This window comes from Oreochromis aureus, linkage group 14 (assembly GCF_013358895.1).
Source record: "Oreochromis aureus strain Israel breed Guangdong linkage group 14, ZZ_aureus, whole genome shotgun sequence".
NCBI classification, from domain to species: Eukaryota; Metazoa; Chordata; class Actinopteri; order Cichliformes; family Cichlidae; genus Oreochromis; species Oreochromis aureus.
Window position 1 is genome coordinate 40,348,803 of NC_052955.1, and position 16,798 is coordinate 40,365,600.

The 16,798-nt window shown below is 42.9% G+C and overlaps 1 protein-coding gene and 3 long non-coding RNA genes across 7 annotated transcripts in view; 3 read left to right on the plus strand and 1 right to left on the minus strand.

Moving 5' to 3' along the window:
- The first annotated feature begins 1,148 nt into the window (after positions 1-1,148).
- Positions 1,149-2,607, plus strand: LOC120432876. The gene is made up of 3 exons (XR_005608155.1): positions 1,149-1,293; positions 1,747-1,808; positions 2,521-2,607. It is a non-coding gene; the product is annotated as an uncharacterized LOC120432876 (long non-coding RNA).
- A 3,932-nt stretch (positions 2,608-6,539) lies between these two features.
- On the plus strand, positions 6,540-10,382 carry LOC120443615. 2 transcript variants are annotated; one of them, XR_005615535.1, is made up of 3 exons: positions 6,540-6,652; positions 7,465-7,529; positions 9,882-10,382. It is a non-coding gene; the product is annotated as an uncharacterized LOC120443615 (long non-coding RNA). The 2 variants fall into 2 exon arrangements; XR_005615536.1 differs by lacking the exon at positions 6,540-6,652 and adding an exon at positions 6,741-6,775.
- Positions 10,383-10,497: 115 nt separating this feature from the next.
- The window catches only part of sorl1 (sortilin-related receptor, L(DLR class) A repeats containing), a 94,814-nt gene continuing 88,513 nt past the window's right edge, over positions 10,498-16,798 (minus strand). For all 3 annotated transcript variants that reach the window (XM_031752861.2, XM_031752860.2, XM_039622546.1), the window contains exons 43-48: positions 16,603-16,767; positions 15,446-15,620; positions 14,527-14,633; positions 14,180-14,369; positions 13,588-13,800; positions 10,498-13,072 (exon numbers count right to left, since the gene is read on the minus strand). In XM_031752861.2, the coding sequence (XP_031608721.2) occupies positions 13,005-13,072; positions 13,588-13,800; positions 14,180-14,369; positions 14,527-14,633; positions 15,446-15,620; positions 16,603-16,767 (918 nt within the window). In that variant the 3' untranslated portion in view covers positions 10,498-13,004. The remainder of the gene's footprint in view (positions 13,073-13,587; positions 13,801-14,179; positions 14,370-14,526; positions 14,634-15,445; positions 15,621-16,602; positions 16,768-16,798) is intronic.
- Positions 14,597-16,665, plus strand: LOC120443616. Its single transcript, XR_005615537.1, has 3 exons — positions 14,597-14,662; positions 15,489-15,679; positions 16,586-16,665. It is a non-coding gene; the product is annotated as an uncharacterized LOC120443616 (long non-coding RNA).

Here is a 16,798-nt window from a genome sequence, read left to right on the forward strand (position 1 = left end):
AGCCTGCCTGAGTCTTCTCACAGGGTTTGTTGACAGTAAAAACCATCTTGAGGAACAACATACATGTTTTTTACTAAAATGTTGGTGATTCTCCTTCAGTCCATAGATCCTGAACACCACATTGCTGTTATGAATGTGATGTGTAATGACCCCTTTGATTCCTCATCAGAGCATCAAACACTAGATAAATACTAGTCTATTTATCCTATTTATTATTCAGCACCCCGAAGTCTTACTTTATTCATGACAGTGTTATCCACTGTTATTTTAGCACAGTTCTATGATCAGTCTTTTAACAATATGGAAAATATGAAGGAGGTAGTAACTGGAATGTCACAAACCCATTTGCCATTAGATTTAGTTAAATAACCTCAAAATGTGAATGTCGTAGCAACGTTGCGTTTTCAAATGTGTCATGTAAGCAGAAACATTTTAGACAAGTGTGAAGCAGTAAGCTGTCATGACATGGAATTAATCTCAGCAGTATTTGGATTTCATTATTATTATAACATTATTGCAAAGAGAATAATATGCACACTGCTACCTAAAATAAACCGGTGGTATAATGTGCTATAATCTGTTTTTATGTTTATGTCTTTTGTCTGTTTCCTGTTTTGCAAGTATCAGTGATCTTAATTTTCAGTCTTTGAATCAGTTGTCTATGGAGGAGCCCATGGTCATTGGGTCTAACCACAAGGTTTGAGGAAAGACAAAAACTCTTGAACTGTCAAACTTTGAGACTTTACATGTACTAGTACAGCGGTCCCCAACCTTTTTTGTGCCATGGACCAGTTTATGGACCGGCCTTTAAGGTATCACAGATAAATATAACAAAATAAAACCAGTACCAGTATCAAAAAACAGAAGAATTATTCATAACACAGGGGAAAAGACGCAGGGAAACTGAGTTAATGCTGAAAATGATTTAAAAAAACCTAAAAAACCGTTAAAATCCACAAATTTCACACCCGAGCCTCAACTCTCGCAGCCCGGTACCAAATGACTCACAGACCGGTAGCGGTCCGTGGCCCAGGGGTTGGGGACCGCTGTATTAGGGTACACAAGGTTTACACATGAAACAATAAATTGGACTCGGTCATCACCACTATAGTGAAAATAATTTTCCCTTCACTTCCACACAGAGAGGTGATGACATAAAGCAGCAGCAAAACCTCCATACTGAACAGAAGACATCAGTGACCACAGATATAGAACATTTCCTGTGGCCAGGCGACAGCAGCTGAAATATTATGCCCTATATCAGATCTGACAATATGCATGGAAGCATTTAAGGTAATATGAGCGGGCATCGTGAGATCAGCTGACCTGCTTGGGATTATTCCTGATATTGAATTCACAGCCCGTCTGAAATATTGGCGTGTTTGATTTTTTCATAAAATAGTAAAATAAAAATGTCTGTTTGCTTCAGACTATAGAGGGTGGCTGTAGCTCAGAAGGTAAAACAGCTCAACTATTAATGGGAAGATTGGTGGTTTACTCCGTGGCTGCTCCCAGTCTGCATGCCACATATCCTTGGGCAAGACACTGATACCAAGTTGCTCTCCAGTGCATCCATCGGATTGTGAATGTGTGTGAATGTTAAATAGAAAGCAGTTGTGTGTGCTTGTGTGAATGAGGCAAGTTGCGTAAAGTTTTGGAGTGCTCTGGTAAAGTAGATAAGCACTTTAGAAGAACCAGTCCATTTACCATTCAGGAGCTAATATCTTAACATTTTATTGTCCACAGCTTGAACTGAACCTTGAGGCAGACTGGCTACAGCAGCAGCAGCAGACCACATCAGGACTTCTGTGAGCTAAGAACAAGAAACTTATGACACATTTCACCTTGTCTCACCAAAACTGGAAAATAGAAGATTGGGAAAAGATGGTACGACCATGCAGCAGTTGATGGAAAAGATGATTAAGTCAGAATTTGGTTTAAAAAAAACCCTGAAAGCATGGATACAGCCTGTCTCGTATCAACATTTCAGGTTGGTGGTGGTGATGTAAGGGTGGAGGGTGGAGGTCTCACATCCCACATAAGTCCTATATAAGTACTGCTGCTCACCGTGTCCATTCCTTTATGACTATAATGTACCCAACCTCTGATGGCTGCTTCCAGCAGGAAAACACCGCCACAGCTGAAAGTATTGTTAACCTGATTAGTTAATATGTTTCCATTTCAGCTGCTGATTGGCTCTTTAGGGAGCACACTTTGCCATTAGAGAATTCTCCAATGGAGAAACTCTGGGAGCCACGCCTCCTCTTTAGGCTCTCTGTGGCGTGATAGCATCGCTCACTGAGGTGTTTTGGCAGAGAAGTGTTTTCTTTACAAATAAACTTAGCAGTTTCAATTTGATCTAATCATATTTTGCTCACATGATCTCCTTCAGGTCAAACCAGTGTCATTCTGCTTTACTTTAACTCTAACTGCTCTTCAGTGGAGCACGATGCTCCAAGGACCAGGAATCTCTGCTTTGTTCACCTCTCTCCTGTGCTGTACTGTTGTTCTCTCTCGTAGCCATCCACCTGTTCTTGACCCCATCCTGTTGGCCTCCAGTCTGATGAACTTTGACCCTGGTCAATCAGTAACAGTCAGGAACCTCTTGACCACCTCTTGACCTCGAGAGTGAAATTGGTAATTTATTTTAGTGTGTGTGTGTGTGTGTGTGTGTGTGTGTGTAAGTTTGTATTTATGCTACAGTCTGACCCTATCTGACCTCTGACTAGTGGCTGGAATAGTAATTAGTTGCGTGTGTGTGTGTGTGTGTTACCTCATACTGATCTTTGTTCTAATTCAGTTTTTTGGTGGTGGTTATGGCGGAGCTTCCACAGAGGCCAGCAGGTGGATGAGGGAAGGGGAGGCAGGAGGAAAGACCCGAGGCAGCCGCTGGTCCGAGCGTCAGGTGAACTGAACTTCAGGTAAGACGTTATGACCTGCAGTTTATCTGGGTCAGATATAAAACAAGTTTAGGTGGAGTTTATTTTCGTTGTGCTGACTTTTTACAGTCAGTTACAGTAATTCGTACTGCGTGAGCTAGCATGATGGAGTTTCTATACAGTTGGGTGGGTGCTGTGATGTTATTGATAGTGAACTTTATTCATAACTTTAGTTAGTAGAGTTTCCAACGGCTCCTTAAAAATGGAATGGTCCCTCATTCAGAGAAAATATTACACGTTTCGTATTGAGCGGAGAGAGATGCCGTTTGTCCCGTACTTTCACTATAATGAAAAAAAGACACAAATCTGGAGTTATTCTGTCTTTACGCTGCAGCTGCCTCTTCTTCTCTCATTCTCTCCCCTCCCTCTCCTGTTTCTACCTCAATCATGAAACTGATCAATGATCAGCTGATCGGCTTTTCTGTTGTTTGTTTATCGCCCACTTTGCGCCAGAAAGAGGAAACTGCCGGATGTCGCGCTAAACAACAGCAGCACGTTTAAGCTTGATCAGCTGTTGTTAGAATTTATTTAATATTAATTTCTAGTATCAGCTGATGTTTGCTGGAGCCACAGCTGTAAAAGCTGCTGGTCATGATATCGGTTTGATTATCTGGTGAGAGGGAAACATGAAGATGAAACCAGGAGATGTCCTTACTGAATCATCAGAGCTGAACAGGTGATGTAGAAACAGGTTTACCTTTTAGGTGACATGAATGAGTTGAAGGGAAGTTATGAACTGTTTCTGAGAGACAAATAACACCAGGATCCTTTTCTACGTAGCTGACAGCTGGTAACTGTGCAGGGGCGGGTCTAGCAAAGTTTTGCCAGGGGGCCAGGTAGGGCATTAACAGGGAAAGGGGGGCACAAAGATATACTTTCTTATTCTCATTTAAAATGTCTGGCTGTTATTAAATAATTATCTGAAGCTTACAACCAAAGTTTTTATCTGACGTAAAATGTATAGAAATCAATCATATACCAACAAGACTGTACATCACTGTCACAACAGCGTTTGTTTTCATTCAAAGGCTTTATGATTTTAATACCTGGTGGGCTGGTCTGTAGTCAAAATGCCCGATTTTTTTGTCCCAGTCCAGCCCTGCAGGTTAATACTGGCAGTGTCACCATGCCAGCTGACTGTATTTCATCATCAGCCAGTGTTGTTCTTTATACATCAGTATTACCAAAGTTTACCATAAGGCAGCATAGAAAGTATTTACCTGCTTTCAGGTTTCATTCAAATGTTAGTCTTTTCATTTGTTTCCCCACTTTTTTCCTGTTTCAAAATCAAACACCAGTTTGTAAGAAGATTATCTTCTTTTTTTAATAGGCAGATAAAGTGAAACACTGACAGAGCACTGATTGTATCTCTTGTACTTTATCAACGCAGTATCTAAATATTTTGCACCGTAGTGGTTAAAATCTCATTCTAATAAGAGTTAAAAGCGCATTCGGTTATTAGGTTTATAGGGTTATTGAATTATGGTTAACGGTTGGTAGATTTTTTTGTTTTTTACATTATCTGCCAATTACATCTGCCACCCGTCTCCAAATCTGTGCCCCTACCTGGCCCCCCCCAACAAAAATTTTCTAGACACGCCACTGCACCTTTGATGTTCTACGAGGAAGCACAGGGAGGAGCAGTCATGTACCAGGACCAGGTGGGTTTGAGGAGAAAGAGCGCACAAGAAGGGCACAGAATGACCTACGAGGTCATTTTTCTAGTTGTTTCTTCATTTTAGACAATGTTTTATTGTTGTATAATAGTTCAAAGTGGTTAAAGTTCATAATGATTTTATTTTCTGCACCAAAACTCTGGAAACTAATTAATTTCTTTTGTTTGTAAACTATAACTCAGAAATATTGAAATTTCATCAATATTCCCTGAAGCATTCAGGAGGATTTCAGGTATTTTTGCTTAAAAACATAAAATTAATTAGCAAATGTTGTTTTCACCAAATTACCTGATGTGAAGTTAAACTGTGACCCAGCACTACATACATGGCCCACAGCCCCCTCTGTGAGGTTTTTCTGGCCATGGTCAACAACATGTTTTGCAACTTTTATATGGACACAAATGTGCCACCAAAGTACTCACTTTACTTGCACACAGACATACTCACAGACTCTAATCTTTTACTGCATTTTAAACAGTATGCAGGGTCCTTTGATTCAACTGGAAAGAAATCAAATTTAAATTAAGAATCTTTTAGTTTTGGCATCTGCTGTATGGATGTGGTGCACATCTGTGTATCAGTTTAGCATCTATGTGAGTGCAGACAGATCTAATCCCATCACAGTGATGCTGTTACTGAGGGTCTCATCTCCATCAAACATCTGTTGATGTAACACAATCCTCATTCACTTCAGTTATGTGCAAAAGTTCATTTTACCTTTTCCCACTAACAGAAACTCCTCTACCCCGTAAACACTGAGCTGCAGGCGCGAGTAAAGTACAGACTACAACAGACTGAATGAAATGCATTTTAAAACTAATGACAGAGCTGCTGCAGAGTCACTCCTGCCCCCTGGTGGTTGTCCCTGACACTGCACACACACACACAGGTGAGGTGAGTGCTGTAGTGTGTGCTTGTTCCTCAGCAACCCGAGGCCCGTCTAAGGGGCCTGATGAGAGGAGCATGGCCCAGCTTCAGCTCCAGTGCCAGCAGCATTAACACAGTCCCAGCTGTGACCTTCACGCCGAGTCGACTGGCCCATGAAGAGGTCAGGTGGTTTTATGCGAGTTCCTTTTATCCAGTGGTTTGCCCTGTAGTTTTTGAGCGGCCCTGACCTCCACCTCCAAACGGTCAGTCTGTGTTGGGTAGATAAGGTGCTGCTCTCAGCAGTAACATGGTTCTGCAGGACAACTGTCAAAGCATTGCTTAAAAATCAGTTACACATAGGAAATGAGAATGAAATGTTTACATTTAACACATAACTTTAATCCAAATATGAAAAGTTATCATTAAAAGGGATCATGCTTTCAGTTTATCAGTTATTTGAGAAAATCCATCTGTTCTTGAAAGACAATCATTCTTCCTCTCTGTTTCAAAGTTGGCAGGTGTGTGCAGTGTTAAGTTGGGCTTGTGTTTCTCCAACACTCACTTCTGCCTGGATCAGAGACGCTGCACACTCATTGGCTAAACTCTGGTTTATTGTCCATTTGTGTCTCTAATGGGGGATGATAATTAATATCGTTGTATCCAGTAAGGAAAGTGCTGTATAAATGCAAGTATACTACATTGTATTACATCTGAAAACTGTTTCCTGGGGTAATCGGTCCAAGCGCAGATGACTTTTTCTCACAGATTTCCATACAGCCTGTTTTCTTTTTACAACCACAGAAGAGGCCTTTAACAGGAACGCAGTGATTCCTGCAGTGACTTCACTCTTTCAGCCCTGAAGCTACATCCATCTTTTCTCTACAGCAGGGGTCCCCAATCCCAGTCCACGAGGGCCGGTGTCCCTGCAGGTTTTAGATCTCACCCTGGGTCAACACACCTGAATCAAATAATTAGTTCATTACCAGGCCTCTGGAGAACTTCAAGACATGTTTAGAAGGTAATTTATCCATTTAAATCAGCTGTGTTGGATGAAGGACACATCTGAAACCTGCAGGGACACCGGCCCTCGTGGACTGGGATTGGGGACCCCTGCTCTACAGTCTATAGTTTGAGTGGCATTTTAGCAGACTGCAACCCACAGTGACAGACGTGAGTGTTCATCAGGGAGAGGTTTGCAAGTTGTAAAGACGTTTTTTAGGTTTGACTTTAAAATCAATTAACTGTTAAGTCTGTGTAAACTACTGCCAACAGTCACTGGCATTTCTGCCAAAGGTAAGTTGTGGGTCTGTCTGAAGTCACCAGATTTCTGAGTGATGAAAAATAAAAAGGTCTGTTTCTGTGTAAAATGTTCATTTGTTTCTAATAACTTGAGCTTCTTTGGTCAAAAGTTGAACAGTTCAAGAGTTCACTCTGAACTTTGTGTGATGACTAAAACGTTATCTGTCCCAAGTGATAGGCCTGTCAGATGTGAACACTGTGCACAATCGTGTATTGCTGTGCTGTTCTTTTCAATTACAGGAATCAATACAGACACGTCTTTGTTCTAAAACAAAGGACTGGACTGGAAAGTTAGCCAGAAGCTCACCAAGCCATCGCTGAGTCACTTGTGTGGTTCAGTAATCCTCTCAGCCTTAGTCATGTTTCCACCCAGAAAACTGAAATTAAAGCTTCTCTGATCAATATTTTCGTTTGAGCAATGTAGCAGATGACTATGTATAACGTAAGAGGGGTTAGTTGTAACGGTGAACTCACTGAGAATTATCGCCCGAGTCTGTGGTTCCCGTCAGTCCTGTTCACTATTTTTATCCTGTTTTGCTTTCCTGGACAAGCCTTGGATCTTTTATTGCTCTGCTGCACTGTACAGCTGTACGTTACCATAACATCAGTGATGGCATTCTTAAATGTTACTTTATTCATGTGGTGATTTTCATTTAACTGAAACACGTTTTCTCATGTCTCAGATTTCTCATGTGTCGTCTGTGAGGAAACAGCAGCAGGCCGACTGTTCTGTTGCATCTTTATTGATGTAAGTGATCGGATAACTTTCATACTGCAGTATTTCTACACATCAGCTGAAATGGGGCCTTCAACAGAAATGATCATGTAAATCATTTAAGTAGATTATGTTGAACGGCAACTTTAAAATATCATATCGCAGCTCTAAATTTGGACAATCGGCATTTTCCGTAAAGGCCTGCCATCTGTGGAATAGACTTGATTGATTACAGATATTAAATGCTTTACACTGAAGGTCAAAGGTTGGTTGAAGGCAGGGCTGGACTGGGACAAAAAATCGGCCCGGGCATTTTGACTAGAGACCGGCCCATCAGGTATTATGGTAAAAACCATAAAGCCTTTGAATGAAAACAAACGTCGTTGTGACAGTGATGTACACTGTGTTGTTGGTATATATGTATCAATCTAGAACTTAACTTAAACCTACACCATCCTCCCTATTCTGGTATTCTAAACAGTACTTAGCCGAAACCCAAAGACTGCTTGGTTTACCTCCTGAACTTTCTACAACACATGGAGGAAACCTGAAATTAAGACAGAGAAGACTAGAGGTGAGACATGACCATTACTGAATATTAAAAATAATAAATGACAGATTTAGTGATATTTTCATAAACTATTTATTTACCACATCAATAAACAGCATGGCAGGGCAAAATATTTTTTCTAACATGGCAACCTTTAAAAAGTGAAAGGAGACAGAAAGACAGGTGAGAAAGAATAAAACTTCCTCACTCAAAACTTACCATCAAAACTTAATTTTGATGGTGTTTTACACACAGTACTGGTACAGTATCTAGAAAATGTGGGAAAATACTGGCATCATATACAGTACTTACTTCTGAAGAAATTATGTTGGGACCCTGAAAAAAATTACTATGTACAATAATGGATTTCTGTACATTTGACATCAGATGAATACTTTGGTTGTATGATTCAGATAATTATTTGTTAAAAGCTAGAAATTTTAAATGAGAATAAGAAAGAAACGTATTTCCTTGTCCCCCCCTTTCCCTGTTAATGCCCTACCTGCCCCCCTGGCATAACTTTGCTAGACCCGCCCCTGCACAGTTACCAGCTGTCAGCTACTTAGAAAAGGATCCTGGTGTTATTTGTCTCTCAGAAACAGCTCATAACTTCCCTTCAACCCTTCATCCCTCCAGCAAACATCAGCTGATACTAGAAATTAATATTAAATAAATTCTAACAACAGCTCATCAAGTTTAAAGGTGCTTCTGTTGTTTAACGCGACCTCCGCTGGTTTGCTCTTTCTGACGCAGAGAGAAAAGCCGATCAGCTGATCATTGATCAGCTGATCGGGATAAATCGCGTTGCTTTTCACCTCAACTTTAAAGTTCGACCTCCTCGGCTGTAATTGGTCCTGCCCAGAGTCGATCATGACCAACTGGCCAATACACCACTATTCATTTATACCGTTGAAAAAATAAAAGAAATAAAACCCCATCGGCCCATAAAAACGAAAAATCACGAGCGGCCCACCGGGCAATGCCCGGTATGCCCGATGGCCAGTCCAGCGATGGTTGAAGGTAAATCAGAGCTGTAGTCATTTTATCTATTTTTTACATTGTTTATTAATTGTAGTTGTATTCATGGTGTATTTTGGTTTCATGTAATTGAATCTTGTAATGTTGTGTATTGTGAATGTAAGCCCAACAAGGGACAATGGCTGGAAATTAGCAATAGCTTTAAACGTATGTGCAGTACATCACTTTCATATTTTACATTTGGACTAATTTGAACTGCCCTGTCCCTTTGAAATGAAAAATTAATAATAATAATGTACATTAACCAGCAGGTACATCTGTTTGCCTGCTTATTAACACAGATATGTAATCCGCCAATCACAGGGCAGCAACTCAACACATCTAGGTACACAGACAGGTCAAGATGACCTGCTAACGTTCAAACTGAGCAGAAAGTTTAAGTGACTTCATGCCATGGTTGCCACATAAGCTAGCCTGAGTATTTCAGAAGCTGCAGCTCTGCTGGGATTTTCCTGCACGATCATCTCGAGTGTTTACAAAGAACGCTCCAAAACAAGGAAATATCCAGTGAGTTTTACTCATTACATCTCTGGATGCACAACATGTCAGACCCTGAAGCAGAGAGACTACAGCAGCAGGAGACCACACTGGGCTCTACTCCAGTCTGGAGGAAACTGAGCCCATTTTGCACAAACTGGGCAATAAAAGATTAGAAAACCTTTGCTGGTCAGACAAGTCTGAAGTTCTGCTGAGACACTTGGCTGGTTGCTGCTGGTGCGACGTTGTGACATTAATTGAGCATCATTTAAATGCCAACCTGAGTGCTGTTATTAACCATGTCCATCCCTTTCTCACAGTGGCCTCATTCTCTGATTGCTGCAACGATGCTCAGGTAGGTGCTACGTGTCAAAGTATCATCCACATGGATGGTAGGACCCAAGGTTTCCCAGCAGAACATCGCCCAAAGCATCACACCGCCTCTGCCGCCGTGCCTTCTACCCACAATGCATCCTGGTGCAAGGCGTTCCCCGGGTAAGCGACACATGCACACCTGATGTAAAACATGACTCATCAGACCACCTTCTTCCATTGCTCCGTGGTCTAGTTCTGATGCTGATCATTGGTGGTTTTGGTGGTGGGCAGCAGTCAACACGGGCACCCTGACTGGTCTGCAGCTACGCAGCAACCAAACTGTTGGAGCTACAGCACTACTGACGTTATGCTTTCCCCTGCTTCTAATATCTACTTTGAGGACAGCATGCTCACTCGCTCCCTAACACATCCCACCCACTAAAAGGTGCCACGATGAAGAGCTAATCAGTGTTCCTCACTTCACCTGTGAACGTTTAAAATGTCATTCCCGATCCGTGATTACAGTCACACGTGCAGCACAGTTAGAGAACATGTTCATCAGTTTGATGTGTTTTAACAACAGTCCACAGGTTTGCTGCACTGAAAGAAACTCGGCCACAGTTTTATTTTTCAGCAAGTTTATTTATTTTTTTTTGAAACAGCTCACAATGTTTTCAAAACATTTGACTTTCCTCACAATCTCCGACACGAGCAAGCAAGACATTAACATCTTCCAACATGGTCAAAGTCGTCACCGAATGACATTTGGAAGCAAACTATTTCACGAGAGTCCACTTAAAAAGAAGTGAGAAGCAATCGGGCACATAACAACCAATAAGAAGACTTTGTACATGTGTGAAACCTGACTAAAACACTAAGAGGCCGTCTTGCGGCGCAAAGGAGCAGTGATCTGACAAAATTAACCAAATGCCCTAACAGTGAATTACTCCTCAGCCTTGCATGCGGGTCAAGTGTGTGTGTGTGTGTGTGTGTGTGTGCGCGCGCGCGCGTGTGTGTGTGACTGTATGCATGCATGTGCACTTGTGTTTCACTGTACAAACAGTAAATTACATAGAAACCTAACGTGTTCTAATAAGGCATTATGTGGCAAAAGAGAACACCGAGTCCACAGAGCAAAAAACAGCATCAATGCCAGAAAATCTGTTGTTAAGGCCAAGAAACGGAACAAAGTGCCTCATGAACAGGACGCAGATCTGCGTGAAATCAAGCTCCAGTCTTGAGGAAAAATGTCAGCACAGACACCGTTTGATGATCCAAGCCAGGGATGTGATGACGAAAGGAAACATCGGTTTGTCGCTCTGGGTCAGTGAATGGGAAGGTTTCAGAACAGCTGCAGTTTGCATGCAGAGACATAAAGGCTGTGTTTCCCACTGCAGAGGGGCGAAGAGCAGAGTGTGTGCACTGACTTCACAGGTGGGGACAGTAGCATAATGAGCTGGGACCATAAAAAGAACAGATACATAATACATTCATGAAGACGTCTTTACGAACAAAACGAGCAAGGTCAACAAAAAGCAGAACACCATCGGCTCGAAGGCTCCACGGCAACACGCCGACGTCTGCTAACCAACTGCGGCACAGTCAGGCGAGGAGGGCGGGAGCACAACTCATATTTAACGCATCCATAACACATTACTCTTTCTGCCCCTGATGCAACGCCCGGCTCGGCGTGCTAAAAGGAACCAACTAGCGGACCTCTGCGTGCAGATGAAAGTGAGCGCTCAGCTCACTGAACGTGGGTTTTAAAGAGGTCTGTTGGATAGGATGAGCTCTCTGAGGGGATCGCTTCGGTCTGTTTACATCATCTGGGTCACATCAGTGTTTGTCACCCAGGCTCATTAAAAAATGAAAAAGGAGGGACGCATTTGTCCATCAAAGTGACAAAATACTAACTGCTCACATGTCAGACGTGAAGCCCTGCAAACTTTCTCTGCATGGATTGTTTTATTTTCTCATGATAAAATCCACTATAACTGTGTGGGACCACCCACAGGGACACAGTTCTCTCTAAAAAAGATGCCAAATGAACAATAAAATGACGAGATACAAAGTGAGCCCGACTCTCACTCGCAGCAGTCTGTGCCCACGGTCGACCCAGTACCTATTCAGCAGACAGACGGCGCTGCCAAAGCCACGGCCGCGGTGATGGACTGGTGTCTGCTCCGACACAGTTCCCTGAGATCCCCAAACACGCTTCCTTGAGCACTACAGCTATGGCAAAATGCTGCGGACAATAAATCGCAGTCCTGAACAACACAAACGAAACACAAAAGAACTCAATTTTACTGAACGACGTGGTGCAGCATTACAAGAAGAGGACGTTTTAAAAGCCGATATTTACAAATTCATTCAGATGATCTCGGCGATGCTAGCAGGCTAGGAGGGTGTCAAAGCCGGGAATCGTCCAATCGCGTGCCGCCTCGACTGACATAACACGGTGCTGCTGGTGGAAAAGAAGAGTGTACCTATGTGATGCCACCAGTCAGTAAAGTCACCTCTGTGCGTCCTGATCCGTCAACAGGAGAAACAGGAACCACGATCCACAGTTAGCTCCTCCCACAGGGCACCAACGTTACATCCGCCGCCACAGGACAAACCGTACTCTTACCAAAATATGTTTAAACATTGTGTATACAGCGTAAGTCTATATGTTTGTGTGTTTACATGTGTGTTTTTTGCATTCTATATTCCAGCCTCGGGATGCTTATTTTGGCTTTAAGCAATGGACCCCTCCTACGGACGGTGAGTTTGCGATAGGGTCGCGCTTTCCCTGATGAGCTCCACAAACTCAAATCCTTCACAGTTTGCTTCAGCGTCCACCTTTTCCTCCCGCTCCTTTTTTGACCCCCGTATATATTTTTAACATTATAAAAAATAAGTTATTGCGCATCCAAAAAAAGTGCATTGTACATTTGAAAAATATTTCTCTCTCTTTACACGTTTCCATTTTTTCTCGACATTTTTCTGCTAATTGGGGTGGTGGCGAACTTCCGCCTGGTGGCTCTGCGCTCCGTCGTGGCGCACTGCTGACGGAGAGCGAAGGGGACTAAAGGGTTGAAGGAGAGAAGAGAAGGGAACAGAGAGAAATGGGCAACGGGGACGCCACGCTACGCGATAACCATGGGAACGTCGTCTGAGAAGCCGCTGATCATGGGAGCGTCTTCGTCGTCATCACCTGTTAACAAAGGGAAAACGCGTGTTTAGAAAGCTTCATGGCTGTTGGAATGAATTTGTTCAAACGTCAACACACGCCAGAGAGAAGTGGACCCGACTGCACGCTAGTACAGCAGCCATACGGCGGTGCGCCCTGCTTTATTGGCTATTTCACTTTAGAAGAAGTTCACCAAACTGTACATCTGCAAGCAGCCAATGAGAAACTCACATACTGAGGTAAGAATTCAAATCAGAATTATGGTCATTTTTCACATTGGGCCATGTTTTTATTGCAGTCAGAGCAGGAAGCTAGCTCCAGCTTAGCAGTGTGTGAGCTAGCTATAACAGCTTCATAAAGTGATAGCAACCATGCTGAACTGCTGGGGTCAAAGGTCATGCCATACTGAACAGAAAGGTGAAACTTTGTGGCAGATGATTAAAAACGTGTTTATCCTCTCTGCCAACCTAAAATTTAAACGACTTTTATAAATAACCTCGTTTTCCAATTCAAGTCTCGTTTCTCGAATAAATAAATACCCAGTTCATCCCCGGAGGAGAAGATGGCCGAGCCGAGCCGAGAGTTGTAGTGGGAGTTGGCAAAGGCGGTAAAATTGTTCTGCAGCCGCCGGTGTCGGAGGTAGAGGACCACCAATCCGCCGCAAACAGCCAGCAGCAGCAGGAAGAGGACGGGAACCACCACGGCCGCCGTGTCGCCTGAGTGGGCCTCACTGCGGGATGCATCGCTGGTCCCTGTGCAGCAGGGAACAAAGCATTTGTAGAAAGAAATGAAGCGTCTGTAATCCCTGGAATACTGTCAGGTTTCTCTGGGCTTCTAACAGCCCAGGATTTAGGATTTGGAGCCGGGACGCTCCCATGAAACAACTTAAACTCACATTTGTGGATAACTTTAATTCATTTGAACCTTGTAGTGATTTTATTAAAAACAATGACAGAGCATCAAACTCAATGCTAAATGCTAAAAAGCTGGTGAGTGCCTCAAGCAGCTCGAGACTGTCAGATTCAGTGTTTAGGGTTTCTTTTGATTCATTCTTTAATGGAGCTACACCTGGAAAAGGTGTGAATGGCAACAACACAGCTTTAATGTTCAACAGGTGAGTGTGGGCGGTACCTATCAGCTGGTTATAGAGCAGCACTGCAGGCTCCCCGCACAGCTGCCCGTTGAGCAGGCAGCGAGCCTGGACAGAGAACGTGTAGTTGTGTCCCACCAGCAGGCTGCTGATCCTGAAGAAGGTGTCTGTGGTGTTTCCCAGGAACGACGTCTTGTTGGTCACGCTGTCAAACACATGCACTTCGTACCCCTGTGAACAGCGCCCCCGGCAGTCAGAGGAGCAGAGCATAAATCAACACTTGGAAAAGCTCATTCTGCTGTAAGAACAGTGGCACCTCTCACATTATTATCAGTCACAGTAGCTGACATTTGGTTTCAAAAGCAGTGGTTAGCTGTAGGTATCTCACCCTGCTCTCATTGAAGCCCTTCTCTCGGACAGCCAGGCTCTTCCAGAAGAGATATATGTGATCCTTCTCCGTCAAAAATTTCAGGGCTTCGGGAGCCGCAAGAGGAACTACGAGCACAAGAAATGCAGAGTTTATGGTAAGTAAGTACAGGGGAGTAGAATCTGCTCTGCACGAAGCGACATAAGACATCATATTTAGGGATGTGTGCAATCAGCCAGATGATTAAATGATGCCGAGTTCATCTAGTTGGTAAAAGAATATTTAGATTTGAAACATGCATAACGCCGGTCGGCATCGCCGGCTGCTGCAGCTCTCTGTGTGTGACGGGAGAAGAACCAGAAGACAAATAAAAAGAATAGATACTCGACACTGTGTCAAAGTAATCACAGTACTGAGATTACTACTCCTTAAAACAACAGCAACAAGCTATCAGTCAAATTCACCTATAAATGTGTTTAATGTGGAGGTGTTTTTTTTTATTGCTAAACCTATTCAAAAGGAACAATTAGACATCTATTTACAATTGAATCATATCTACATTGATGACACAGTAACTATTTTAGGCCAGTCATCGTGTTTCTGTCTGATCATTTCAAACTGAACAGTCAGTGTTAACTAGAACCGATGTGCACCTCTGTAACAGTAACAGTTTCCATCCAAACAGAAGCTTTGGTCATTTATAAATTACAGGCTAAAGATATTCTGCCTTCAGTGAGGTTAGTTTGTAAATGTGTGTTTCTTGTTTGTTTGTGATGTACTCCATTTACACTCCACGATGCTCATATGGCTGTTGGCAGTCACAGCTCAGTCACACTAGAGCAAGAATATGAGGACAACCTCCTTGGATTAGGACAAGTTGGTGGTTGATCAGTGACTGAAGTGTTTGTGGTGAGTTTGTGATGAAGTCACACAGTTATACCTGTGCTGAGGGTGAAGCTGGCCTCCTTGCTCATGTTTCGCAGGCGCACAGAGACGCTGTATCGCCCTCCAGGCTCCAGGCCTTTCAGCACGTATTCCACTGTGTTGTTCTGCGTGGTCAGCTTGTAGTCCCGCTCCACCTTACGAATCACATCCCGCATGTGTATTGCATATGTCTAAAGAAACAAGAAGGGAATCCACGATCAGGTGGATGTTAAAAGCGGTGACGTATCAGGTAATAATATATTTATGAGGTCATTCTTTTTTATCGGCTGAGTTACAGGATTGTGTTTCATACATGTTGCCACAGCAATAACTCACTGCCGTGTTATGTGTTGTTCAGAGTACGTAAAAAGTCACCGTCGACATCTCACACTGTTATCTCTACTCATGTATAAGTATTATTAGAATGACAACATGGACGAGACAAAAGAACAAATACTGTCATAAACATGTTCTGTAGCTAATTTATAGCTAGCTAGCAGCAGTTCACTGCAATTGTAGAAACAAAGGCAAGTTATAGCTAATATTATACATTCATATGTTGTAGTATTGTCTTAAATTAGTACAGTTTGACATGAAAAATAAGTCCATGTCATAAACCAAGTAATTTGGCAGCTAATGTGGTCTGTCTGCTAAGCTAGCCACTCAGGATTTTCCTAGCAATACAGCTAGCTAGCTGTAGCTTAGCTTCACTGGCTCTGCTTATGTTCTGACATCAGCTGATAAAGTCATTTTAAAAAGAGCAGATAAGACACCAGATCAACTTTGGATGATCGTATGAATTAGCTGGCTTTACTCACCCAGGACAACTTTTGCTACAATATGTTAGCATGCACAATCACTAAAACCTATATGGACTGAGTGCCCCGCTGATTTCAGGGTCACTCACTGACACTGAATCTGACCACAGTGCTTCACAGAAATGTCCCCCCACATGCTGGGACAGGAAAAAAGCCAGTTGTGGTCTCACTGTTTAGTTAAAATAACAATGCTTCCAGAGCCTCGCTGTAAAATACATGTTAATACAAGGAAAACGTTACCTAATATCTCTTCAACTGTAAATATGAACAAGTTACAAAGTGTGAAATGAGTCCTTTATATTCCTCATGTTCTGATCATCTGACATCATCACAATAAGGTGAGACAGGTGTGTACCAAAGGTTTGCTCGGGCTGTCATAGGGGGGCTGCCACTTGAGCGTAGCCTGAGTTTTGTCGACTCGCACACGGTGGAGGTTCCTGGGCGGCAGCTTTTCATTGGGAATCATTTTCACCACAGCGTAGTCCGAGGGAGGACCCAGGAAGGGAGCAACAACCCGCACCTGAACAGAGAACACAGATCGTGGCTAGTGA